At 47.5% G+C, this 27,144-nt stretch overlaps 1 protein-coding gene across 6 annotated transcripts in view; it reads left to right on the forward strand.

Annotated features, from left to right (window-relative positions):
• The window catches only part of LOC112262204 (phosphatidate phosphatase LPIN1), a 51,972-nt gene that overhangs the window by 757 nt on the left and 24,071 nt on the right, over positions 1–27,144 (forward strand). For 5 of the 6 annotated variants that reach the window (XR_006084579.1, XM_042330140.1, XM_042330142.1 and 2 more), the window contains exons 2-3: positions 17,545–17,745; positions 21,695–21,790. Coding sequence is in view for 5 of the 6 variants with exons in the window: in XM_042330140.1 (XP_042186074.1) it covers positions 17,545–17,745; positions 21,695–21,790 (297 nt within the window). In the remaining variant the exon portion in view is untranslated. Of the gene's footprint in view, positions 1–8,281; positions 8,811–17,544; positions 17,746–21,694; positions 21,791–27,144 lie in introns of those variants that run through there. The other variant, XM_042330144.1, reaches the window with a different exon arrangement.

Consider the following 27,144-nt stretch of genomic DNA (forward strand, 5'->3'; position numbering starts at 1 on the left):
TTGAGACTATATAATTCTGAGAAAGCGAGGGAGAGGCAGAGAGAGAGGGAGAGAGTGGGATGAGGTTGGAGAGAGATGGGCTGTTGGAACATCTCAAAATGCGCTCTGCACTCAAAAGGCTTCCTTGGCCACAAATAAGAATATGGGCGCCGATGACGTGGACGATGTCGATTAAGGCAGTACCCCCGCAGCTCTGTGTTTCAGAGGGCTGTGTTAAATGAGAAAGACACATTTCAGTTGAACGCATTCAGTTGTGCGACTGACTAGGGATCCCCTTTCCCTGTACTGAAGGTACTGAAAGTGTAACTCTGGGTATGAACCCAAGTCATCTGTGTGCCACAAGATTGAGGTAATCCGCTGTGCCAAAGTCTAGGCTTTAGCTGGGGGAGCAAATGCCAGTCTGAGACCCGATTCATACAATTGGCCAACCTGACGCGTACCATGCTGGCTCAGATATCTTCTTTCCAGCATGGTTCCAGCAACTATGGTGGATGCGTAACCAGGCCAGCCCAGTTCAGCTTGGTTCAGTTTGGCCCTATAGTGTGAATCAGTCCTCAGGTCTCAGGCAAGGTGACTCATGCCCTATCACATCTGGACAAAAGCAAGACCTATGTAAGAATGCTGTTCATTGACTACAGCTCAGCATTCAACACCATAGTACCCTCCAAGCTCATCATCAAGCTGGAGGCCCTGTCCCAACCCTGCCCTGTGCAATTGGGTCCTAGACTTTCTGATGGGCCGCCCCAGGTGGTGAAGGTAGGAAACAACATCTTCAATTTACTGACCCTCAACACTGGGGCCCCACAAGGGTGCGTGTTTAGCCCCATTCTGTACTCCCTGTTCACCCACGACTGTGTGGCCATGCACGCTTCCAACTCAAACATCAAGTTTGCAGACGGCAAGTGGGCTTGATTACCAACAACGACGAGACAACCTACAGGGAGGAGGTGAGGGCTCTCGGAGTGTGGTGTCAGGAAAACAACCTCTCCCTCAACATTAACAAAACAAAGTAGATGATCATGGACTTCAGGAAACAGCAGAGGGAGCACCCTCCTATCCACATCGACGAATGCAGTGGAGAGGGTAGAAAGTTTTAAGTTCCTCGGCGTACACATCACAGACAAACTGAAATGTTCCACTCACACAAACAGTATGGTGAAGAAGGTGCAACAGCTCCTCTTCAACCTCAGGAGGCTGAAGAAATGTGGCTTGTCACCCAAAACCCTGACAAACTTTTACAGATGCACAATCGAGAGCATCCTGTCAGGCTGTATCACAGCCTGGTATAGCAACTGCACCGCCATCAACCGCAAGGCTCTCCAGAGGGTGGTGCGGTCTACACAACGCATCACTGGGGAAAATTACCTGCCCTCCATGACACCTACAACACAGGATGTCACAGGAAGGCCAAAAAGATTATCAAGGACATCAACCACCTGAGCCACTGCCTGTTCACACCGCTACCATCCAGAAGGTGAGGTCAGTACAGGTGCATCAAAGCTGGGACCGAGAGACTTGAAAAACAGCTTCTATCTCAAGGCCATCAGACTGCTAAACAGCCATCACCAACTCAGAGAGGCTGCTGCCAACATTGAGACCCAATCACAGCCCACTTTAATAAATGGATCACTAGTCACTTTATAAAAAGCCACTCTATATAATGGCACTTTAATAATGTTTACATATCTTAGATTACTCATATCACATGTATGTACTGTATTTTATACCATTACTGCACCTTGCCTATGCCGCTCGGCCATCGATCATCCATGTATTTTATGTACATATTCTCATTCACCCATTTAGATTTGTGTCTATTAGGTAGTTTTTGGGGAATTGTTAGATTACTTGTTAGATATTACTGAACTGTCGGAACTAGAAGCACAAGCATTTCTCTACACTCGCATTAAGATCTGCTAACCATGTGTACGTGAAAAATAATCACTGAACTTTCTAATAGTTCCTAGAAACACTGAACATGAGTATTACTGTCTGTTCCAGGCCGTGTCCCATGAGCAGCTTATGTACCTAGGTGAATGAAATAACTGTTACGAAATCAGGAGACAAGAGGCTGGGTGTGTGTGTGCGTGTGTCTGTGTGTGTGTGCGCATGTGTCTGTGTGTGTGTGTGTGTGTGTGCACAGAACGTCTGTACAGACAGGGACGCATTTGGCAAGAGGGGCACACACACACACAGCCCTCCTCTGAGCTATCTGTTTACATTGGGCCCCAATTCCTGGAGAAACAACATTCCTACAGTGGCCTCTGCTACTACTTCTGTAACAGTGGTCACATGCTGCAATAGATACTGTTCTCACTCTGCTCCTTTCTATATTTGCCTCTGGCAGCTCTCACAACGCCCAGGGTGACTCCAGGACGCAATGGGTGGAAAACGTTCTGTAATATCATAATGAGTGGAATTCTGGGGCTGTTCTTGGAATTCTTGAGCAATAACAAATAGCTTGCTGAATTTGGACAGGATGTGCAGAAATCAATGCGTGTGTTAAATCAATGTGTGGTATGTCAAGAGAGAGAGTGAGTGTGTGTGTGTGTGTGTGTGTGTGTGTGTGTGTGTGTGTGTGTGTGTGTGTGTGTGTGTGTGTGTGTGTGTGTGTGTGTGTGTGTGTGTGTGTGTGTGTGTGTGTGTGTGTGTGTGTGTGTGTGTGTGGTTATATAATTTCACTGCTGAGTGGGGTAGAAGAAACATAGTAAATGTAAATCCGGGACACTTAATTTATTATCATATGTTGCGTTTCGTATGGTATCTATTAATTAGTGGTGGTCCATCATCCATTTAATATGTTATATTATGAATTACAATTCATACAATATGTATACGAATTACAATTTGTTGTTGTTAACGTTAGCTAGGTGGGCAGGTGGCTAACGCTAGCTAGGTGGCTAACATTAGCTAGGTTAGGAGTTATTTAAGGTTAGGGGAAGGGTTAGCTAACATGCTAAGTAGTTGCAAAGTATCTAATTAGTTCAAATGCTAAAGTTGTCCATGATGAGGTTTGAACACACAGCCTATGGGTTGCTAGATGTTCGCAGCATTATACCCATCCACCCCGACCAACCACCCTACTTTTGTTTTTGACTTAATGGCCCGACACGGAAAATCATGTTTTTCATCAAATTGGATGATATTTGGATGAAACCAGCTCATAGCAGGTTGACCCAAGTATGATAAATGACTGTACCAGGAACATTGACCAAGTTGATCATACAGTTACTGGTCCCCTCCCCCGTGCTTCTACATCTACATTGCTTGCTGTTTGGGGTTGTAGGCTGAGTTTCGGAATAGCACTTTGTGACATCTGGTGATGTAAAAAGGTCTTGATAAATACATTTGATTGATTGATGTCAACGGTAGCGTCTTATAGCTGTGACTACTTTAAATATATAAAGCCTTCAAATGTCATCACTTGGGCGCATCATAAGGCTTTTTTACAAACCGTAAGATAGCTCAAGCATAACGATACTGGTGAATAACCCTTAATCATTTGTGTTGTGTCTTGTAGCTAGCAGACTACCTACAAGCATGCCATATAAATTACATTGTGTTGTGTCTTGTAGCTAGCAGACTACCTACAAGCATGCCATATAAATTACATTGTGTTGTGTCTTGTAGCTAGCAGACTACCTACAAGCATGCCATATAAATTACATTGTGTTGTGTCTTGTAGCTAGCAGACTACCTACAAGCATGCCATATAAATTACATTGTGTTGTGTCTTGTAGCTAGCAGACTACCTACAAGCATGCCATATAAATTACATTGTGTTGTGTCTTGTAGCTAGCAGACTACCTACAAGCATGCCATATAAATTACATTGTGTTGTGTCTTGTAGCTAGCAGACTACCTACAAGCATGCCATATAAATTACATTGTGTTGTGTCTTGTAGCTAGCAGACTACCTACAAGCATGCCATATAAATTACATTGTGTTGTGTCTTGTAGCTAGCAGATTACCTACAAGCATGCCATATAAATTACATTGTGTTGTGACTTGTAGCTAGCAGACTACTTACCAGCATGCCAGAAAAAGCCCACTGTGTTGTGACTTGTAGCTAGCAAACTACTTACTAGCATGCCAGAACACTACACTACACTACACTACACTACAGTGTATTCTGTAGTGTATTCTGTAATTAGCTACAAACAATAGAAATACAGTTGTGTATTGCTGCTGTTTGTCTGGTATCCAGCAGTCCATGATCAGCTCTGTTGACTATAAGAGCATTTTGCAGAGAAAGTGGGGTGAAGCACACTATTTAGGCTCGGAATAACATGTGGCCCATTGTTTACCTGGTCATCAATGACATGTGGCCCATTGTTTACCTGGTCATCAATGACATGTGGCCCATTGTTTACCTGGTCATCAATGACATGTGGCCCATTATTTACCTGGTCATCAATGACATGTGGCCCATTGTTTACCTGGTCATCAATGACATGTGGCCCATTGTTTACCTGGTCATCAATGACATGTGGCCCATTGTTTACCTGGTCATCAATGACATGTGGCCCATTGTTTACCTGGTCATCAATGACATGTGGCCCATTGTTTACCTGGTCATCAATGACATGTGGCCCATTGTTTACCTGGTCATCAATGACATGTGGCCCATTGTTTACCTGGTCATCAATGACATGTGGCCCATTGTTTACCTGGTCATCAATGACATGTGGCCCATTGTTTACCTGGTCATCAATGACATGTGGCCCATTGTTTACCTGGTCATCAATGACATGTGGCCCATTGTTTACCTGGTCATCAATGACATGTGGCCCATTGTTTACCTGGTCATCAATGACATGTGGCCCATTGTTTACCTGGTCATCAATGACATGTGGCCCATTGTTTACCTGGTCATCAATGACATGTGGCCCATTGTTTACCTGGTCATCAATGACATGTGGCCCATTGTTTACCTGGTCATCAATGACATGTGGTCCATTGTTTACCTGGTCATCAATGACATGTGGCCCATTGTTTACCTGGTCATCAATGACATGTGGCCCATTGTTTACCTGGTCATCAATGACATGTGGCCCATTGTTTACCTGGTCATCAATGACATGTGGCCCATTGTTTACCTGGTCATCAATGACATGTGGCCCATTGTTTACCTGGTCATCAATGACATGTGGCCCATTGTTTACCTGGTCATCAATGACATGTGGCCCATTGTTTACCTGGTCATCAATGACATGTGGCCCATTGTTTACCTGGTCATCAATGACATGTGGCCCATTGTTTACCTTATTACCTGGGAAAGTCCACAAGGGTGTTTAAAAGAGCTGTCAGTCAAGGTGAACTCATGGATATACGCTCCCTGTCCCACTGGGTCTGTTCTTTCAGGATTTCTGATAGTAAGAGATGAGAGAAGGTACAATTTCTTCAATTCTGAGCATTTTAATAGAGTAAAGATGTTATGGATGATGTGTTGGTATTTTTTACATGGGAAAAGGGATGACTGTGCAGGATCTTTAGTAACCTGTCTTATGTAACCATATCAAATGTAACATACTGTATCATACTAATTTGAACGTCTCGGATTTGAATTTATGTTATTTCTAGTCTATGAGACTCTCCATCACCACATCTCTACAATTCTGAAAATATGTGAATTAACCTTGCAAATTAAGAAATGTTTTGAGCTTTAAAGGTGCATTATGGAAAAATCGTTCTGTCATTTCCTGGTTGCTAAACTTCTAATAGTTTGTTTAATTTCAGTTTATGTGACAAAACAAGCAGTGAAGATCCTTGTACCATCTGAACCACTGTGAAATATGTTTTCTATAACCAAAATATAGTATTTTCAGCTGTTTGAAGCTGGTGCACAAAACTGAAAGTAAAAGATACAAAAACAAAATTTAAGAACGGGAAGCATAGAAATATTGCACATAGAACAGATTTTTACGCTTCTTGGACTTGCTTTCAATGAGTGACAGATCCATAACTCATATTTCGGTGTGAATTTGGTTGGGTGGGTCTTCCAAAAATGTACATATTGCAGCTTTAAAAGCAACACTGGTCAGTAAATGTTTTACTTTGTAACCAGCTAGTGGGCTGCTACTGCTATTGACAGTGTGCAACTGCAGCCCGCCAGTCGGGGCATTCCTGCATGAAGTATTATCTGAGTTTTATCGACACCACCTACTATAGGCTGTAGAAAAAGCTAGCCAAATAGCCATTTTACTGGTTGAAGTTGAAGTGTTGATTTATTTATTTAATTTTTACGTATAATGCAGTTGATGCGATGATAACACAAGCATTAAGCAGGACATTCATACGAGCCTTAAAAACATAATACAAAAGTAGTGTGAAATGCGTTCATAAGAAGCAGGCTTTTTTTCTGGAGTTCTATAACAACTCCTTGTTCTGTCACCAATGTGCCCGCATCGCCCTCGTGCGGCAATGTTTGCCAGTCTACCGGTCGCCCCCGCTAGTACAGCAGACGTCTCGGATTTGACGGACATATTCAATCAATCCCTATACCAGTCTGCTGTTCCCACATGCTTCAAGAGGGCCACCATTGTTCCTGTTCCCAAGAAAGCTAAGGTAACTGAGCTAAACGACTACCGCCCCGTAGCACTCACTTCCGTCATCATGAGGTGCTTTGAGAGACTAGTCAAGGACCATATCACCTCCACCCTACCTGACACCCTAGACCCACTCCAATTTGCTTACCGCCCAAATAGGTCCACAGACGATGCAATCTCAACCACACTGCACACTGCCCTAACCCATCTGGACAAGAGGAATACCTATGTGAGAATGCTGTTCATCGACTACAGCTCGGCATTCAACACCATAGTACCCTCCAAGCTCGTCATCAAGTTCGAGACCCTGGGTCTCGACCCCGCCCTGTGCAACTGGGTACTGGACTTCCTGACGGGCCGCCCCCAGGTGGTGAGGGTAGGCAACAACATCTCCACCCCGCTGATCCTCAACACTGGGGCCCCACAAGGGTGCGTTCTGAGCCCTCTCCTGTACTCCCTGTTCACCCACGACTGCGTGGCCACGCACGCCTCCAACTCAATCATCAAGTTTGCGGACGACACAACAGTGGTAGGCTTGATTACCAACAACGACGAGACGGCCTACAGGGAGGAGGTGAGGGCCCTCGGAGTGTGGTGTCAGGAAAATAACCTCACACTCAACGTCAACAAAACTAAGGAGATGATTGTGGACTTTATCCACATCGATGGAACAGTAGTGGAGAGGGTAGCAAGTTTTAAGTTCCTCGGCATACACATCACAGACAAATTGAATTGGTCCACTCACACAGACAGCATCGTGAAGAAGGCGCAGCAGCGCCTCTTCAACCTCAGGAGGCTGAAGAAATTTGGCTTGTCACCAAAAGCACTTCTACAGATGCACAATCGAGAGCATCCTGGCGGGCTGTATCACCGCCTGGTACGGCAACTGCTCCGCCCACAACCGTAAGGCTCTCCAGAGGGTAGTGAGGTCTGCACAACGCATCACCGGGGGCAAACTACCTGCCCTCCAGGACACCTACACCACCCGATGTTACAGGAAGGCCATAAAGATCATCAAGGACATCAACCACACGAGCCACTGCCTGTTCACCCCGCTATCATCCAGAAGGCGAGGTCAGTACAGGTGCATCAAAGCTGGGACCGAGAGACTGAAAAACAGCTTCTATCTCAAGGCCATCAGACTGTTAAACAGCCACCACTAACATTGAGTGGCTGCTGCCAACACACTGACACTGACACTGACTCAACTCCAGCCACTTTAATAATGGGACTTGATGGGAAATGATGTAAATATATCACTAGCCACTTTAAACAATGCTACCTTATATAATGTTACTTACCCTACATTATTCATCTCATATGCATACGTATATACTGTACTCTATATCATCGACTGCATCCTTATGTAATACATGTATCACTAGCCACTTTAACTATGCCACTTTGTTTACATACTCATCTCATATGTATATACTGTACTCGATACCATCTACTGTATCTTGCCTATGCTGCTCTGTACCATCACTCATTCATATATCCTTATGTACATATTCTTTATCCCCTTACACTGTGTATAAGACAGTAGTTTTGGAATTGTTAGTTAGAATACTTGTTGGTTATTACTGTATAGTCGGAACTAGAAGCACAAGCATTTCGCTACACTCGCATTAACACATGTGTATGTGACAAATAAAATTTGATTTGATTTGATTTGAGACCGTAGTTAGCTAACACGCGGTGTCGCCCCCGCCTGCTGGGATAAACTGCCAGACAGGCGGGGGTGAAGGACACGCTGTCTACTGGTCGTCCCCGCCACTCGTTGCTAACTAGCTATGTTTTTATGTAGGGTGTATCTGCAGTTCTGATGCATTACCGTAGTGGAGCGCGCCTGTCTTCCGCCTATGTACTGGAGTCATAGTTTAAAGACTGACAATATAAATATAAAGACGGGTTCCTGCAGATGCAGGAGAGCCCACATGCAGGAACACCCCGAATTGCGGGCTGCAGTTGTACTCTTCTCACTGTAATGGGTGGTCTGGTCTGTCATTGGTCCTGGTGAGGGTTTATAACGTCATATGTCACCAGCGGAGTGAGGGTAGGGTGTTTTTTCTCTCTTCAGTGACAGGATTATCATTTTAGCGCTTTAACACACCGCCAAACCGCAGATCAAATATCGGGAAAGGTTCTGTTCGCTATTACAATGTAGTAGTGAAGTGGAATAAGAAAAGCAGCTTTACCTATACAACGGAAGGTATTTGTATGACGACAAGACCCCGAAGTGACAATTCATCGTCAATAATGTATGTATGAATATGTTTGTGAATTTTAGGCTATCTATCAATATGATATTCTTAATATTTGTGTGGTCTATCATTTCTTATCAACGGATAGCTGCACCCAGATCATCTCTGCCTGTATTGTGATTAGCCTAGTTTGTTTTTGTCAAGCAATTGTCTAATGCTTAAGGGATGCCTTTTGAGATTACAGTTATATTCATATGATACAATGGAGACTGAAATAGGCTATGGACATAAACACAACAACAGCTCGTTTTCACTTAGTCGTTATTTAGGCGTTGTAAACTGGTCCGAATGGGAAAGATTCATGTTTGAACAGCAGTTTATGCCCGGTCATGCATATCCTCTGCTGCAGAACAGTGGCTGGATTATGCATCAGCATAGCTAACAATTATTCCAGTGGCATATACTGAAAATATATCTGAAACGTATTTGGAATACATGCCGTTGATGTGGACCCGTGTTGGACAAATGTGGCCACCTGAATGTGTTCTCACTGCCCATTCATTTGGCAGCCTTGACTGCCAGCCAGATAGCTTTGTGTGGGATCGCTATGTCATAACCCACTGGGCAGTCATCAATTCAACATCTATTCAAAATTGGTTCTACATCATTTCATTTAAATGACGTGGAAACAATGTTGATTCAACCGGTGTGTGTATACTTCTAGTATATCAATAAGAACCTCAGCCAATGGAAATGTTGTTGTGTGTGTATGCATGCTTCCGTGCGTGTGTGTGGTGCCTGTTAGGTGAGATAAGATGATAAACTAGGTACAGTTAATGCAGTTATTGACTAATCCTATGAAAGGAGTGACTGTATTAAAGGTTACCTTTCTCCCCGACCTGGCTGTCAGTGAATGGGCACGAACACCTCACCACCACTCACCTCACCTCACCACAGCCTCACCTCTAATCTGAGTGGCCCTAGGATGTAATGGTACTACTGTGACATGTGTCTTACATTGTGGACTAGGATTAAGTTACGCCTGATCTAGGGTTTGCGTCGTTTTATTTTATTAACCCTAACCCTGGGCCTATATTGTGAGTATCTTGTGATTGGTTGTAAACCAGGAAGCAGGTTTATATCCTTGAGGGGGGAGTGGAGGAAACTTTTCATCTGAATGAGTTCCTTTAACATGTGGCCTTGTGTTTGTATTAGTGGGGATGGCAGAATGTGTCGGGAGTGCGGCAGTGGGGGGCTGGGTAATTATGTTATTGTTCTGAAATGCCACGGCTCTGTAGTGTTGTCACATTGAGGGAGAGAGGTGGGGCATGAGGAAAGAGAGGTGAGGCATGAGGAGAGAGAGGTGGGGCATGAGGAAAGAGAGGTGGGGCATGAGAAGAGAGAGGTGGGGCATGACGAGAGAGAGAGGTGGGGCATGAGAAGAGAGAGGTGGGGCATGAGGAGAGAGAGATGGGGCATGAGGAAAGAGAGGTGGGGCATGAGAAGAGAGAGGTGGGGCATGAGAAAGAGAGGTGGGGCATGAGAAAGAGAGGTGGGGCATGAGGAGAGAGAGGTGGGGCATGAGGAGAGAGAGGTGGGGCATGAGAAGAGAGAGGTGGGGCATGAGGAGAGAGAGCTGGGGCATGAGAAGAGAGAGGTGGGGCATGAGAAGAGAGAGGTGGGGCATGAGGAGAGAGAGGTGGGGTATGAGAAGAGAGAGGTGGGGCATGAGGAGAGAGAGGTGGGGCATGAGGAGAGAGAGGTGGGGCATGAGGAGAGAGAGGTGGGGCATGAGGAGAGAGAGGTGGGGCATGAGGAGAGAGAGGTGGGGCATGAGAAGAGAGAGGGTGGGGCATGAGGAAAGAGAGGTGGGGCATGAGAAGAGAGAGGTGGGGCATGAGGAGAGAGAGGTGGGGCATGAGGAGAGAGAGGTGGGGCATGACGAGAGAGAGAGGTGGGGCATGAGAAGAGAGAGGTGGGGCATGAGGAAAGAGAGGTGGGGCATGAGAAGAGAGAGGTGGGGCATGAGGAGAGAGAGGTGGGGCATGAGGAGAGAGAGGTGGGGCATGAGGAGAGAGAGAGGTGGGGCATGAGGAAGAGAGGGGGCATGAGAGGGAGAGAGGCGGGGCATGAGGAGAGAGAGGTGGGGCATGAGGAGAGAGAGGTGGGGCATGAGGAAAGAGAGGTGGGGCATGAGGAGAGAGAGAGAGGCGGGGCATAGGAGGAGAACGAGAGAGGTGGGGCAGAGGAGAGAGAGGTGGGCATGAGGAGAGAGAGAGGTGGGGCATGAGGAGAGAGAGGGAGAGAGAGGTGGGGCATGAGGAGAGAGAACTAGAGAGAGGTGGGGCATGAGGAGAGAGAACTAGAGAGAGAGGGGTGGGGCATGACAAGAGAGAACTAGAGAGAGAGGTGGGGCATGAGGAGAGAGAGGGAGAGAGAGAGGCGGGGCATGAGGAGAGAGAAGGAGAGAGAGGTGGGGCATGAGGAGAGAGAACGAGAGAGAGGTGGGGCATGAGGGGAGAGAACTAGAGAGAGAGGTGGGGCATGACAAGAGAGAACTAGAGAGAGAGGTGGGCATAAGGAGAGAGAGGGAGAGAGAGAGGCGGGGCATGAGGAGAGAGAGGGAGAGAGAGGTGGGGCATGAGGAGAGAGAGGGAGAGAGAGGTGGGGCGTGAGGAGAGAGAGAGGTGGGGCATGAGGAGAGAGAGAGGTGGGGCGTGAGGAGAGAGAGAGGTGGGGCATGAGGAGAGAGAGAGGTGGGGCATGAGGAGAGAGAGAGGTGGGGCGTGAGGAGAGAGAGAGGTGGGGCATGAGGAGAGAGAGGGAGAGAGAGGTGGGGCGTGAGGAGAGAGAGAGGTGGGGCATGAGGAGAGAGAGGGAGAGAGAGGTGGGGCATGAGGAGAGAGAGAGAGAGGTGGGGCGTGAGGAGAGAGAGGGGAGAGAGAGAGGTGGCATGACGAGAGAGAACGAGAGAGAGGTGTGGCATGACGAGAGAGAGAGGTGGGGCATGAGGAGAGAGAATGAGAGAGAGGTGGGGCATGAGGAGAGAGAGAACGAGAGAGAGGTGGGGCATGAGGAGAGAGAGCGAGAGAGAGGTGGGGCATGACTAGAGAGAGAGGTGGGACATGACAAGAGAGAACTAGAGAGAGAGGTGGGGCATGACAAGAGAGAACTAGAGAGAGGTGGGGCATGACAAGAGAGAACTAGAGAGAGAGGTGGGGCATGACAAGAGAGAACTAGAGAGAGGTGGGGCATGACAAGAGAGAACTAGAGAGAGAGGTGGGGCAGGACGAGAGAGAACTAGAGAGAGAGGGGGCAGGACGAGAGAGAACTAGAAAGAGAGGTGGGGCATGGCAAGAGAGAACTAGAGAGAGAGGTGGGGCATGACAAGAGAGAACTAGAGAGAGGGGTGGGGCATGACAAGAGAGAACTAGAGAGAGAGGTGGGGTATGACAAGAGAGACCTAGAGAGAGATGGGGCAATGCAAGAGAGAACTAGAGAGAGAGGTGGGGCAATGCAAGAGAGAGGTGAGAGAGAGAGGTGGGGGTGGGGCATGAGGAGAGGAGAGAGTGGGGCATGAGGAGAGAGAGGGAGAGAGAGAGGTGGGGCATGACAAGAGAGATGGAGAGAGAGAGAGGTGGGGCATGAGGAGAGAGAGGGAGAGAGAGGGGTGGGGCATGACAAGAGAGAGGGAGAGAGAGAGGTGGGGCATGAGGAGAGAGAGGGAGAGAGAGAGGTGGGGCATGACAAGAGAGAGGGAGAGAGAGAGGTGGGGCATGACAAGAGAGAGGGAGAGAGAGAGGTGGGGCATGAGGAGAGAGAGGGAGAGAGAGAGGTGGGGCATGACAAGAGAGAGGGAGAGAGAGAGAGAGTGGGGCATGACAAGAGAGAACTAGAGAGAGAGGTGGGGCATGACAAGAGAGAGGGAGAGAGAGAGGTGGGGCATGAGGAGAGAGAGGGAGAGAGAGAGGTTGGGCATGAGGAGAGAGAGGGAGAGAGAGAGATGGGGCATGACAAGAGAGAACTAGAGAGAGAGGTGGGGCATGACAAGAGAGAGGGAGAGAGAGAGGTGGGGCATGAGGAGAGAGAGGGAGAGAGAGGTGGGGCATGAGGAGAGAGGGAACGAGAGAGAGGGGGGCATGAGGAGAGAGAAAGAGAGAGAGGTGGGGCATGACAAGAGAGAACTAGAGAGAGAGGTGGGCATAAGGAGAGAGAGGGGGAGAGAGGCAGGGCATGAGGAGAGAGAGAGAGAGAGAGGGGAGGGGCATGAGGAGAGAGAGAGGTGGGGCATGAGGAGAGAGGAGAGAGAGAAGGGGGCATGAGGAGAGAGAGGAGGGAGAGAGAGAGGGGTAGGGCATGAGGAGAGAGAGGGAGAGAGAGAGGGGGGGCATGAGGAGAGAGAGAGAGAGGTGGGGCATGAGGAGAGAGAGGGAGAGAGAGGGTGGGGCATGAGGAGAGAGAGGAGAGAGAGGTGGGGCATGAGGAGAGAGGAGAGAGAGGTGGGGCATGAGGAGAGAGAACTAGAGAGAGAGGTGGGGCATGAGGAGAGAGGAGAGAGAGAGATAGGGGCATGAGGAGGAGAGGAAGAGAGGAGGTGGGGCATGAGGAGAACTAGAGGAGAGAGAGAGAGGGGCATGAGGGAGAGGAGAGAGAGGTGGGACATGAGGAGAGAGGAGAGAGAGGTGGGGCATGAGGAGAGAGAGGAGAGAGAGGTGGGGCATGAGGAGAGAGGGAGAGAGGGGGGCATGAGGAGAGAGGAGAGAGAGAGAGGGGGGCATGAGGAGAGAGGAGAGAGAGAGGTAGGGCATGAGGAGAGAGAGAGAGAGGTGGGGCATGAGGAGAGAGGAGAGAGAGAGAGGTCGGGGCATGAGGAGAGAGGAGAGAGAGGTGGGGCATGAGGAGAGAGAGAGAGAGAGAGAGAGGTAGGGCATGAGGAGAGAGAGAGAGGTGGGGCATGAGGAGAGAGGAGAGAGAGGTGGGGCATGAGGAGAGAGGAGAGAGAGGTGGGGCATGAGGAGAGAGGAGAGAGAGGTGGGGCATGAGGAGAGAGGTAGGGGGCATGAGGAGAGAGAGGTGGGGCATGAGGAGAGAGGTGGGGCAGGAGAGAGAGGTGGGGCATGAGGAGAGAGGAGAGAGAGGTGGGGCATGAGGAGAGAGGAGAGAGAGTTGGGGCATGAGGAGAGAGGAGGAGAGGTGGGGCATGAGGAGAGAGGAGAGAGAGGTGGGGCATGAGGAGAGAGGTAGAGCAGAGGTGGGGCATGAGGAGAGAGAGGAGAGCGAGGTGGGGCATGAGGAGAGAGGAGAGAGAGGTGGGGCATGAGGAGAGAGGAGAGAGAGGTGGGGCATGAGGGGGCATGAGAGGAGAGAGAGGTGGGGCATGAGGAGAGAGGAGAGAGAGGTGGGGCATGAGGAGAGAGGAGAGAGAGGTAGGGCATGAGGAGAGAGAGGTGGGGCATGAGGAGAGAGGAGAGAGAGGTGGGGCATGAGGAGAGAGGAGAGCGAGGTGGGGCATGAGGAGAGAGGTGGGGCATGAGGAGAGAGGAGAGAGAGGTGGGGCATGAGGAGAGAGAGAGAGGGAGGGGGGCATGAGGAGAGAGAGAGGAGAGAGAGGTGGGGCATGAGGAGAGAGGAGAGAGAGGTGGGGCATGAGGAGAGAGGAGAGCGAGGTGGGGCATGAGGAGAGAGGTGGGGCATGAGGAGAGAGAGGTGGGCATGAGGAGAGAGGAGAGAGAGGTGGGGCATGAGGAGAGAGGAGAGCGAGGTGGGGCATGAGGAGAGAGGTAGGGCTAGATGAGAGAGATGGCAAGAAAGAGAGAGAGAGAGAGACTTTATGCTTCCATTGTTTGCATACTGTTTAAGTATGTTTGTCAGGTATGTACTGTGTAATCAAGTGCAAATATTAAACTGGTTCTTTTCAGAAGGGAATAGAATATGAGAAAATACATCTGAAAATGACAACAACATGAAAAACAGGATTCATAGATTCAAACATCCACACTTTACCTCAATATATTCTATGTTCTGTTCCTCCTTGAACATATACAGTAGGGCTGGGAGATATGGCTATATCCCGATATAGATCATTTCATATCCCGATAACGATACATATCACGATATAGCATATTTTCTGTAAATTCAATGAATAAATAGTTAATATAAAATGACCACATGTAAAGGCCTATTTCTTAGTACATGTTGAATTATACTCAACAAATAAAAAGGTACTTACTCATATTTGATTATTTATTTGATTTAGAATCTGTACATTTTCAATTAAGCATCTAACAACATATAAAATATGAATGTATAAAATCTAAAAAGGTAAATAGAAAATACTTCAACTATAGTTGCAAACAAAATAAATATAGGCCAAAATATATATACAGTATATATATTTTTTTTTTACCTTTATTTTACCAGTCAAGTCAGTTAAGAACAAATTCTTATTTTCAATGACAGCCTAGGAACAGTGGGTTAACTGCCTGTTCAGGGGCAGAGCGACAGATTTGTACCTTGTCAGTTCAGGGGTTTGAACTTGCAACCTTCTGGTTACTAGTCCAATGCTCTAACCACTAGGCTACCTTGGGTACCTTGGGTCGAGTGTTGGCACCACCTCACCAAACCTCAGTTTCTGGACCGTGTAAATTGGGGCCATGTCTTTGCAGATGTTAGTTTTAACAGCAGCTGTTATCTCCTTCCATCTTTGTGGTTCTTTACCATATGGTGTGTCGTGGGCAAAAGCCTCTTTCAACGTCTGAGTCGGGGGTTTGTTTTGAGGGACTGTACTTCTTTGGGTCTCATCAGTAGACTCTCTCCATACTGTTCCACATGACTCCTGCGTAGGTGGTAATAGAGGTTAGTGGTGTTTGAGCTTGTTGACGGGACCGGCCTGTTCCACATGACTCCTGCGTAGGTGGTAATAGAGGTTAGTGGTGTTTGAGCCTGTTGTCGGGACCGGCCTGTTCCACATGACTCCTGCGTAGGTGGTAATAGAGGTTAGTGGTGTTTGAGCCTGTTGTCGGGACCGGCCTGTTCCACATGACTCCTGCGTAGGTGGTAATAGAGGTTAGTGGTGTTTTACCCAAACATAGTCAATGGGAGATTTTACCCAGACATAGTCAATGGGAGATTTTACCCAGACATAGTCAATGGGAGATTTTACCCAGACATAGTCAATGGGAGATTTTACCCAGACATAGTCAATGGGAGATTTTACCCAGACATAGTCAATGGGAGATTTTACCCAGACATAGTCAATGGGAGATTTTACCCAGATAATGGTAGGTGTGGTTAAGACTTATACAATACAGGATAGTGCACATTTTGTCTTTTGCACTGTTAGTGAATAGTTAGGTCTGAATCCTAACTATGTTCACATTGGCCTTCCAGTGAAATGGTTTCCTCTCCCTCCCCTGGGCCCTGTTGGTTCTAGTCAGAAGGTGTTAGTGGTGCTGCCTTCTCTGTGACTGAGAGACTGGCATGCAGATTCATCCCCATTCAGATGCCAGCGCTGCAGAGGGCACTGGGCACCAGACAGAGTCAATGGGATGTGTCTGTGACATGTCAATGTGTGTGTGTTGTCTGTCAATGTGTGAGTTTTGTGACATAGTCTGTGTGATTTTACCCAGACAGTGTCAATGGGAGATTTGTGTCTGTGTGTCTGTGAGTTTTACCCAGACAGAGTCAATGGGAGATTTTACCCAGACAGAGTCTGTGGAGATGTTGTCTGACAGTGTCAATGTGTGTTGTTCTGTGTCTGTGTGTCTGTGTGTCTGTGTGATCTGTGTGTCTGTGTGAGTTTTACCCAGACAGAGTCTGTGTGTTTGTATACATGTGTGAGTTTGTGTCTGTGTGTGTGTGTGTCTGTTGTCTGTGACAGTGTTTTGTCTGTCTGTGTGTGTAGTGTATACGTGAATGTGTCTGTGTGTATACGTGCATGTGTGTGTGTGTGTCTGTGTTCACATGTGTGGTGTGTGTCCCCTGTGTGTCTGTCAGAAGGTGTGTGGTGCTGTCTGTGACTGAGAGACTGGCATGCTGTCCCCATTCAGATGCCAGCGCTGCAGAGGGCACTGGGCACTGTGTGTCTGTGGTCGTGTGTGTCTGTGTGTGTGTGTCTGTGTGTCTGTGTGTCTGTGTGTGTGTGTGTCTGTGTCTGTGTGTCTGTGTGTGTGTGTGTCTGTGTGTGTGTGATATACAGAGAGAAAGCATGTGTTTGACTGAGAATGTCCGTGTGTTTATTGCACCGTATTATGCAATTCCAGCCCTATTCCTCTGTTTCTGCTGCACAGACAGGGACAGACAGAGAGACAGACAGAGAGACAGACAGAGGGACAGAGACACAGGGCAGTGGGGCTTTGGAGGCCTGGTTGGTTGCTGTTCAGCACTATGTGACAAATGTATGAGTTAAAAGCCTTATAAAGACGTGATGTGCGGGGATTGAGGACAGGCAGTCAGAGAGGAATGTTAATCACAGTTAGAGTCAGAGAGATGTCCCGGCTGATCCATCCAGGCAATAACATCACTCTGGTGTGTCGTAATGTCATCTAGATTCTATTGATATGACCACGCCCTCATCACTCCACAGGATCATCAAGAGTCATCATCAGATTGCCTCGCAAGCGTTTGGGAAATTAAATATTTAGTGTCTTTCTCTCTCTCTTTCTCTCTCCCTCCTATCCCTCTCCCCCTCATCCCTCCCTTTCCCCCTCGCCTCACCCCATCCCTCTCCCCTCATCCCTCTCCCCTCCACCCTCCCCTCATCCCTCTCCCCTCCACCCTCTAACCCCCTCAGTCTGAGACCATGAACTACGTGGGCCAGTTGGCAGGCCAGGTGTTTGTGCAGGTGAAGGAGCTGTACCGGGGCCTGAACCCGGCCACCCTGTCAGGCTGCATCGATGTCATCGTGGTGCGTCAGCCTGACGGCACCCTGCAGTGCTCGCCCTTCCACGTTCGCTTTGGCAAGATGGGTGTGCTGCGCTCCCGTGAGAAAGTGGTGAGAGGACACAGGGAGGCTGTGTGCGGTGCGGGGGTCTGGGTTAAGGAGCACTGGGGCAGAGGACATTGGGTAGAAGAGGGTGCTTACAGTACTGGAAGGAGGGAGGCTCATCTTCGCTCAGTTTATATGGAAATTACCACACAGAAAGAGAGAGGGAGAAAAGGGGATGAAGGGAGAGAGATGAATCATTCATTTTTCTGCCACGTATACCTGTAGCTGTCCTTGACCTGAGCTGACACAGACAAAATGGACAATGAGAGTTGCTGAGAGAAATATTTATTGTAGATAGAAGAGAGAAAAATGGAAATAAAAAAATAGAGAAGGGGGGGTAGATGGGAGAGATGGTGGGAGAGACAGAGATGATGGTAGATTGGAGGGATGGAGATGGAGATAGGTTAGTACGAATACAAAGAGAGATAGAGGGTAGAGCAGAGGAAAGAGAGATAGATGGAGGGTAGAGCAGAGGAAAGAGAGATAGAGATGGAGGGTAGAGCAGAGGAAAGAGAGATTAGAGATGGAGGGTAGAGCAGAGGAAAGAGAGAGACATAGAGGGTAGAGCAGAGGAAAGAGAGATAGAGATGGAGGGTAGAGCAGAGGAAAGAGAGATAGAGATGGAGGGTAGAGCAGAGGAAAGAGAGATAAAGATGGAGGATAGAGCAGAGGAAAGAGAGAGACATGGAGGGTAGAGCAGAGGAAAGAGAGATAGAGATGGAGGGTAGAGCAGAGGAAAGAGAGATAGAGATGGAGGGTAGAGCAGAGGAAAGAGAGATAGAGATGGAGGGTAGAGCAGAGGAAAGAGAGATAGAGATGGAGGGTAGAGCAGAGGAAAGAGAGAGACATGGAGGGTAGAGCAGAGGAAAGAGAGATAGAGATGGAGGGTAGAGCAGAGGAAAGAGAGATAGAGATGGAGGGTAGAGCAGAGGAAAGAGAGAGACATGGAGGGTAGAGCAGAGGAAAGAGAGATAGAGATGGAGGGTAGAGCAGAGGAAAGAGAGAGACATGGAGGGTAGAGCAGAGGAAAGGAGGGTAGAGAGGAAAGAGATGGAGGGTAGAGCAGAGGAAAGAGATTAGAGATGGAGGGTAGAGCAGAGGAAAGAGAGATTAGAGATGGAGGGCAGAGCAGAGGAAAGAGAGATAGAGATGGAGGGTAGAGCAGAGGAAAGAGAGATAGAGATGGAGGGTAGAGCAGAGGAAAGAGAGATAGAGATGGAGGGTAGAGCAGAGGAAAGAGAGAGACATGGAGGGTAGAGCAGAGGAAAGAGAGAGAGATGGAGGGTAGAGCAGAGGAAAGAGAGATAGAGATGGAGGGTAGAGCAGAGGAAAGAGAGAGACATGGAGGGTAGAGCAGAGGAAAGAGAGATAGAGATGGAGGGTAGAGCAGAGGAAAGAGAGAGACATGGAGGGTAGAGCAGAGGAAAGAGATGGAGGGTAGAGCAGAGGAAAGAGAGATAGAGATGGAGGGTAGAGCAGAGGAAAGAGAGATAGAGATGGAGGGCAGAGCAGAGCAGAGGAAAGAGATATAGATGGAGGGTAGAGCAGAGGAAAGAGAGATAGAGATGGAGGGTAGAGCAGAGGAACGAGAGAGACATGGAGGGTAGAGCAGAGGAAAGAGAGAGACATGGAGGGTAGAGCAGAGGAAAGAGAGATAGAGATGGAGGGTAGAGCAGAGGAAAGAGAGATAGAGATGGAGGGTAGAGCAGAGGAAAGAGAGAGACATGGAGGGTAGAGCAGAGGAAAGAGAGATAGAGATGGAGGGTAGAGCAGAGCAGAGGAAAGAGATATAGATGGCGGGTAGAGCAGAGGAAAGAGAGATATAGATGGAGGGTAGAGCAGAGGAAAGAGAGATAGAGATGGAGGGTAGAGCAGAGGAAAGAGAGATAGAGATGAGGGGTAGAGGAGAGGAAAGAGAGATAGAGATGGAGGGTAGAGCAGAGGAAAGAGAGATAGAGATGGAGGGTAGAGCAGAGGAAAGAGAGAGACATGGAGGGTAGAGCAGAGGAAAGAGAGATAGAGGGTAGAGCAGAGGAAAGAGAGATAGAGATGGAGGGTAGAGCAGAGGAAAGAGAGATAGAGATGGAGGGTAGAGCAGAGGAAAGAGAGATAGAGATGGAGGGTAGAGCAGAGGAAAGAGAGATAGAGATGGAGGGTAGAGCAGAGGAAAGAGAGATAGAGGGTAGAGCAGAGGAAAGAGAGATAGAGATGGAGGGTAGAGCAGAGGAAAGAGATGTAGATGGAGGGCAGAGCAGAGGAAAGAGAGATAGAGATGGAGGGTAGAGCAGAGGAAAGAGAGATAGAGATGGAGGGTAGAGCAGAGGAAAGAGAGATAGAGATGGAGGGTAGAGCAGAGGAAAGAGAGATAGAGATGGAGGGTAGAGCAGAGGAAAGAGAGATATAGATGGAGGGTAGAGCAGAGGAAAGAGAGATAAAGATGGAGGGTAGAGCAGAGGAAAGAGAGATAGAGATGGAGGGTAGAGCAGAGGAAAGAGATGTAGATGGAGGGTAGAGCAGAGGAAAGAGAGATAGAGATGGAGGATAGAGCAGAGGAAAGAGAGAGACATGGAGGGTAGAGCAGAGGAAAGAGAGATAGAGATGGAGGGTAGAGCAGAGGAAAGAGAGAGACATGGAGGGTAGAGCAGAGGAAAGAGAGATAGAGATGGAGGGTAGAGCAGAGGAAAGAGAGATAGAGATGGAGGGTAGAGCAGAGGAAAGAGAGAGACATGGAGGGTAGAGCAGAGGAAAGAGAGATAGAGATGGAGGGTAGAGCAGAGGAAAGAGAGGTAGAGCAGAGGAAAGAGAGGTAGAGCAGAGGAAAGAGAGGTAGAGATGGAGGGTAGAGCAGAGGAAAGAGAGAGACATGGAGGGTAGAGCAGAGGAAAGAGAGATAAAGATGGAGGATAGAGCAGAGGAAAGAGAGAGACATGGAGGGTAGAGCAGAGGAAAGAGAGATAGAGATGGAGGGTAGAGCAGAGGAAAGAGAGAGACATGGAGGGTAGAGCAGAGGAAAGAGAGAGACATGGAGGGTAGAGCAGAGGAAAGAGAGATAGAGATGGAGGGTAGAGCAGAGGAAAGAGAGATAGAGATGGAGGGTAGAGCAGAGGAAAGAGAGATAGAGATAGAGGGTAGAGCAGAGGAAAGAGAGATATAGATGGAGGGTAGAGCAGAGGAAAGAGAGATAAAGATGGAGGGTAGAGCAGAGGAAAGAGAGATAGAGATGGAGGGTAGAGCAGAGGAAAGAGAGAGACATGGAGGGTAGAGCAGAGGAAAGAGAGATAGAGATGGAGGGTAGAGCAGAGGAAAGAGAGATAGAGATGGAGGGTAGAGCAGAGGAAAGAGAGATAGAGATGGAGGGTAGAGCAGAGGAAAGAGAGATAGAGATGGAGGGTAGAGCAGAGGAAAGAGAGATAGACATGGAGGGTAGAGCAGAGGAAAGAGAGATAGAGATGGAGGGTAGAGAGCAGGAAAGAGAGATAGAGATGGAGGGTAGAGCAGAGGAAAGAGAGATAGAGATGGAGGGTAGAGCAGAGGAAAGAGAGATAGAGATGGAGGGTAGAGCAGAGGAAAGAGAGAGACATGGAGGGTAGAGCAGAGGAAAGAGAGATAGAGATGGAGGGTAGAGCAGAGGAAAGAGAGGTAGAGCAGAGGAAAGAGAGGTAGAGATGGAGGGTAGAGCAGAGGAAAGAGAGAGACATGGAGGGTAGAGCAGAGGAAAGAGAGGTAGAGATGGAGGGTAGAGCAGAGGAAAGAGAGGTAGAGCAGAGGAAAGAGAGGTAGAGCAGAGGAAAGAGAGGTAGAGCAGAGGAAAGAGAGGTAGAGCAGAGGAAAGAGAGAGACATGGAGGGTAGAGCAGAGGAAAGAGAGATAGAGATGGAGGGTAGAGCAGAGGAAAGAGAGAGGGATAGAGTGAGATTGAAAGGTATAGTGATGGTTGGTGTCATCTGTGTCTCAGGTGGACATAGAGATCAATGGAGAGCCTGTGAGTCTACAAATGAAGCTGGGGGAGAACGGAGAGGCCTTTTTCGTCAAGGAGACAGAGAACACACTGGTATGTACACACACAACCACAAACGCATGCACACACCAACACACACACACACACACACACACTCACACCTCTGTGTAAAGGGTTCTACATGGAACTGAAAAGGGGTCTACCTAGAACCAAAAATGTTTTTTTCAAATGGTTCTCCTATGGGGACAGCCAAAGATACCTTTTAAAGATAAATATAAACTTTTTCTAAGACTGTAGCCTAGTGAACTGACTTGGTGCATGTTCAGTAATGTGAGTGGTGTTACCTGGAAACAAACAATGAGGACACATGCTGTAACTGGATCCTGGACAGGATGGGAAGAGAATGGACTCCATGTCCAGACAAGGCCACACACACACACACACACAATTCAGGGGTCATGGCCAAAAGGTTTAAGATAGAAACTCAATCCCAGGGATGTGATCTCACACTACTTAGTTTGAAGTGATGCACCCGCCATGCATACACCTAAGCCATGCATACTAAATAGTGTGCAAGTGTGAACTTTGAGACACCATCTTAGGCGACAGGAGGCGAGAAAGAATCCTGTAATAGATCTCATAGATTCTATAATAGAGTCCTATAAATAATCCTACGTTAATGACATTTACTAGGATCAGCAAATGTAAAGTCAATTCATAACCTTTAGTAAGGGGAGATGCCAAATTAAACAGTTCTGTTTGAAGTAAAGTCTACAGATAGTGTTTTTATAAGTTAACCCCCTCACTCTTATTGTCACTCTATTAATCATCTAGTATGTGGCTCTCTGAGCTCTCAGATGAACTGCTCCACCGAGCGCTCAGGCCTTAGTAATAACATCACACAGAAGAGGAGAGGAGAGGAGAGGAGAGAAGAGGAGAGGAGAGGAGAGGAGAGGAGAGGAGGAGAGGAGAGGAGAGGAGAGGAGAGGAGGAGAGGAGAGGAGAGGAGAGGAGAGGAGGAGAGGAGAGGAGAGGAGAGGATGGGATAAGAGAGGAGAAGAGAAGATGGGAGAGAAGAAGAGAAGATGGAAGAGGAGAAGATAGGAGAGAAGAGGGAGAGGAGAAGAGAAGAAGGGAGAGGAGAAGATAAGATGGGAGAGGAGAGGGGAGAGGGAGAGGAGAGGAGAGGAGAGGATGGGATAAGAGAGGAGAAGAGAAGAGGGGAGAGGAGAAGAGAAGAAGGGAGAGGAGAAGAGAAGATGGGAGAGGAGAGGGGGAGAGGGAGAGGAGAGAATGAATAATGGTGAGGTAGAAGGAGAAGAATGATGATAAAGGGATAGAGGGATGATGCTTGGTCTTTTCTCCAGTAAGGGATTAAACCAGAGCCGTTATAATCTGGGGTTTAGTTTAACTGGGCTGTCGTGACTGTCGGACTCCCATTCCTCCCTCTACCCCACTTTCCTGCTACATCCTCTCCTCTCAGCTGTCCTCTTCTCTCCTCCCTGCTACAACCGCCCCTTTCCTTTCCTCTCATGTCTCCTTTCCTTACTCCCCCCTCTTCTCTCCCCTCCCCTCCCCTCCTCGCCTCTCCTCCTCCACTCCCCTCCTCGCCTCTCCTCCTCCCCTCCCCTCCTCGCCTCTCCTCCTCCCCTCCTCGCCTCTCCTCCTCCCCTCCTCACCTCTCCTCCTCCCCTCCCCTCCCTTCTTCTCCTCCCCTCCCCTCCTCGCCTCTCCTCCTCCCCTCCTCGCCTCTCCTCCTCCCCTCCTCGCCTCTCCTCCTCCCCTCCCCTCCCTTCTTCTCCTCCCCTCCCCTCCTCGCCTCTCCTCCTCCCCTCCCCTCCTCTCCTCCTCCCCCTCCGCTCCTCGCCTCTCCTCCTCCCCTCCCCTCCCCTCTTCTCCTCCCCTCCCCTCCTTGCCTCTCCTCCTCCCCTCCTCGCCTCTCCTCCTCCCCCTCCTCTCCTCTCCTCCTCGCCTCTCCTCCTCCATGTCCTAGTCTATTCCCCTCTAAGAACCGAGGGATTTCATGCAGAAACATGTTCTAAGTATCACTATTGAGCTGTTCCTGACAGTGTCTGTATATCTTTTCCACGTCCAGTGAGTTCTTCAGTTTACAGTGTGTGTTTTGGTTGTACTGTACAGATCTTGTTTCTCCTCTGGGATAAACCCTCCTCTTGACCCAGCCAAAAATAACAACCCTATTTATGGACAAAAAAATCCCTTTTCTACATTCCACTGCACAGCATACACACACACACACACACACACACACACACACACACACACACACACACCACAAACACACACACACACACTCACCACAAACACACACACACACACACACTCACCACAAACACACACACACACACTCACCACAAACACACACGTTCAGGGGTCTGTCCTCTCCCTGATTCACCGTGTCTACCCTCTGAGTGGTCCATTTTATTTGGATAAAGAATACAGTGTTATAAACCCATGTGGACTGGGCATCATGAATATGCATGACATTATAATAATGATGTAGGTTTCAGGATGCTAAGATGAATGATGTGACCTGACATCTTGTGTCCAGAGCGCTGGCTGCTAATATGTCTGTCCATACAGCCATTTATTTGGTCTGCTATTAGCTTCTCTGTGGGCATGTGCATTTGACTGCATGTGTGTATACATGTGTGTGTCAGTGTGTAGTGTAGTTTGATAGTCATTGCCTCAGGTTCTTAAATGATGAGCGCATTCGGAAGGTGTTCAGACCCTTTCCCATTTTCCACATTTCGTTACACTACAGCCTTATTCTAAAATTGATTAAATACAATTCATTTCTCATCAATCTACACACAATACCCCATAATGACGAAGCAAAAACAAGTTTTGGGAACTTTTTGCAAATTTATAAAAACAGAAATACCTTATTTACATAAATATTCAGACCCTTTGCTATGAGACTAGAAATTGAGCTCAGGTGCATCCTGTTTCCATTGATCATCATTGAGATGTTTCCACAGTTTGATTGGATTCCACCAGTGGTAAATACAATTGATTGGACATGATTTGGAAAGGCACCCACCTGTCTATATAAAGGTCCCACAGTTGACAGTGCATGTCAGAGCAAAAACCAAGCCATGAGGTCGAAGGAATTGTTCGTAGAGCTCCGAGACAGGACTGTGTCGAGGCACAGATCAGGGGAAGGGTACCAAAAAATGTCTGCAGCATTGAAGGTCCCCAAAAACAGTGGCCTCCATCAGACTTAAGTGCACCTGTGTCATGATCATGCTGTTTAATCAGCTTCTTGATATGCCACACCTATCAGGTGGATGAATGCTCACTAACAGGGATGTGAACAAATTTCTTTACAACATTTTATAGAAATAAGCTTTTGGTGCATATGGAACATTTCTGGGATCTTTTATTTCAGCTCATGAAACATGGGACCAATACTTTACATGTTGCGTTTATATTTGTGTTCAGTGTAATTAGATATAGAGAACGTTGAGGGTGAAAACGAGTTGAATTCAGAGAATCTGTTCATGAATTCCCAGACTGTATGTCTCAATGTAATCAAGGTATGAACTTAAAAAGTTAAATTATTTTCCAATACAATCTCTTCTGGGGCTTAGTTGTGGTCAATTGCAGTGTACAAATTTGTATAATTATGTTCCTGCCTCTCGACCATCCGCTTCGATAAAAATCGTCCCGCGGTTGAATCTAGTTGCCCCTGATATACAGACAGATGTGTTATTGTCACGAACACCAGATAGGTGGAGTGAAATGTGTTGTTTTACAGGGTCAGCCATAGTAGTACGGCACCCCTGGAGATAATTAGGGTGTGCCTCTCTAAAGGGCACATCAACAGGATTTTCACCTTGTCGGCGTGGGTATTCAAACCACCAACCTTTCTGTTACTGGTTGCTAGGCTCCCTGCTACCACACATGCACACGCACACACACACACACACACACACACACACACACACACACACACACACATGTGTTCACACACCACTGTGTGTGTTCCTGACACACAGGGATACATACACACACACACACACACCACATGTGTTCCTAGTGTATTTCCTTAGCAGAGAAATGTTTACCATCTGTGTGTGTTCCTGAACCCCTAGATCCCTCACAGGGATAGACCTCCTATTCAGACAGTATTGGAGGGTGCTGCAGCTGCAGCCTATCTTACTACACATCCAATCAAATCACATTTTATTGGTCACATACACGTATTTAACAGATGTTATTGTGGGTGTAGTGAAATGCTTGTGCTTCTAGCTCTGACAGTGCAGTAATATCTAACAGTTTCACAACATATACCCAAATACACGTACATCTAAGTAATGAAGGGATTAAGAATATACACATATGTCAGAGCAGCATTGGACTAAGATACAGTGGAATAGTATAGAGTACAGTATATACACATGAGATGAGTGATGCTATATTTACACACAATTAAAGTGACTAAGATACAGTGGAATAGTATAGAGTACAGTATATACACATGAGATGAGTGATGCTATATTTACACACAATTAAAGTGACTAAGATACAGTGGAATAGTATAGAGTACAGTATATACACATGAGATGAGTGATGCTATATTTACACACAATTAAAGTGACTAAGATACAGTGGAATAGTATAGAGTACAGTATATACACATGAGATGAGTGATGCTATATTTACACACAATTAAAGTGACTAAGATACAGTGGAATAGTATAGAGTACAGTATATACACATGAGATGTGTGATGCTATATTTACACACAATTAAAGTGACTAAGATACAGTGGAATAGTATAGAGTACAGTATGTACACATGAGATGTGTGATGCTATATTTACACACAATTAAAATGACTAAGACACTGTAGAATAGTGCGGAGTGTAGTTTATACATATGAGATGAGTAATGCTGGATACGGAACATAATTACAGTGGCTAGTGATCCATTTCTAAAAGTGGCCAGTGATTCCTAGTCTATGTCTATAGGCAGCAGCCTCTGATGTGCTAGTGATGGCTGTTTAACAGTCTCATGGCCTTGAGATAGAAGCTGTTTTTCAGTCTCTCGGTCCCACCTTTGATGCACCTGTACTGACGTCGCCTTCTGGATGATATTGGGGTGAACAGGCAGTGGCTCGGGTGATTGATGTCCTTGATGATCTTTTTGGCCTTCCTATGGCATTGCGTGCTGTAGGTGTCCAGGAGGGCGGGAAGTTTGCCCCCGGTAATGCGTTGGGCAGACCGCATCACCCTCTGGTGAGCTTTGCGTTTGTGGGCGGAGCAGTTGCCGTACCGGGCGGTGATACAGCCCGACAGGATGCTCTCAATTGTGCATCTGTACAATTTTGTGAGGGTTTTAGTTGTTAAGCCAAATTTCTTCAGCCTCCTGAGGTTGAAGACAGCGCCTTCTTCACCATACTGTCTGTGAGGGTGGACCTATTCA

The sequence above is a fragment of the Oncorhynchus tshawytscha genome, linkage group LG11 (assembly GCF_018296145.1).
Source record: "Oncorhynchus tshawytscha isolate Ot180627B linkage group LG11, Otsh_v2.0, whole genome shotgun sequence".
NCBI lineage: Eukaryota > Metazoa > Chordata > Actinopteri > Salmoniformes > Salmonidae > Oncorhynchus > Oncorhynchus tshawytscha.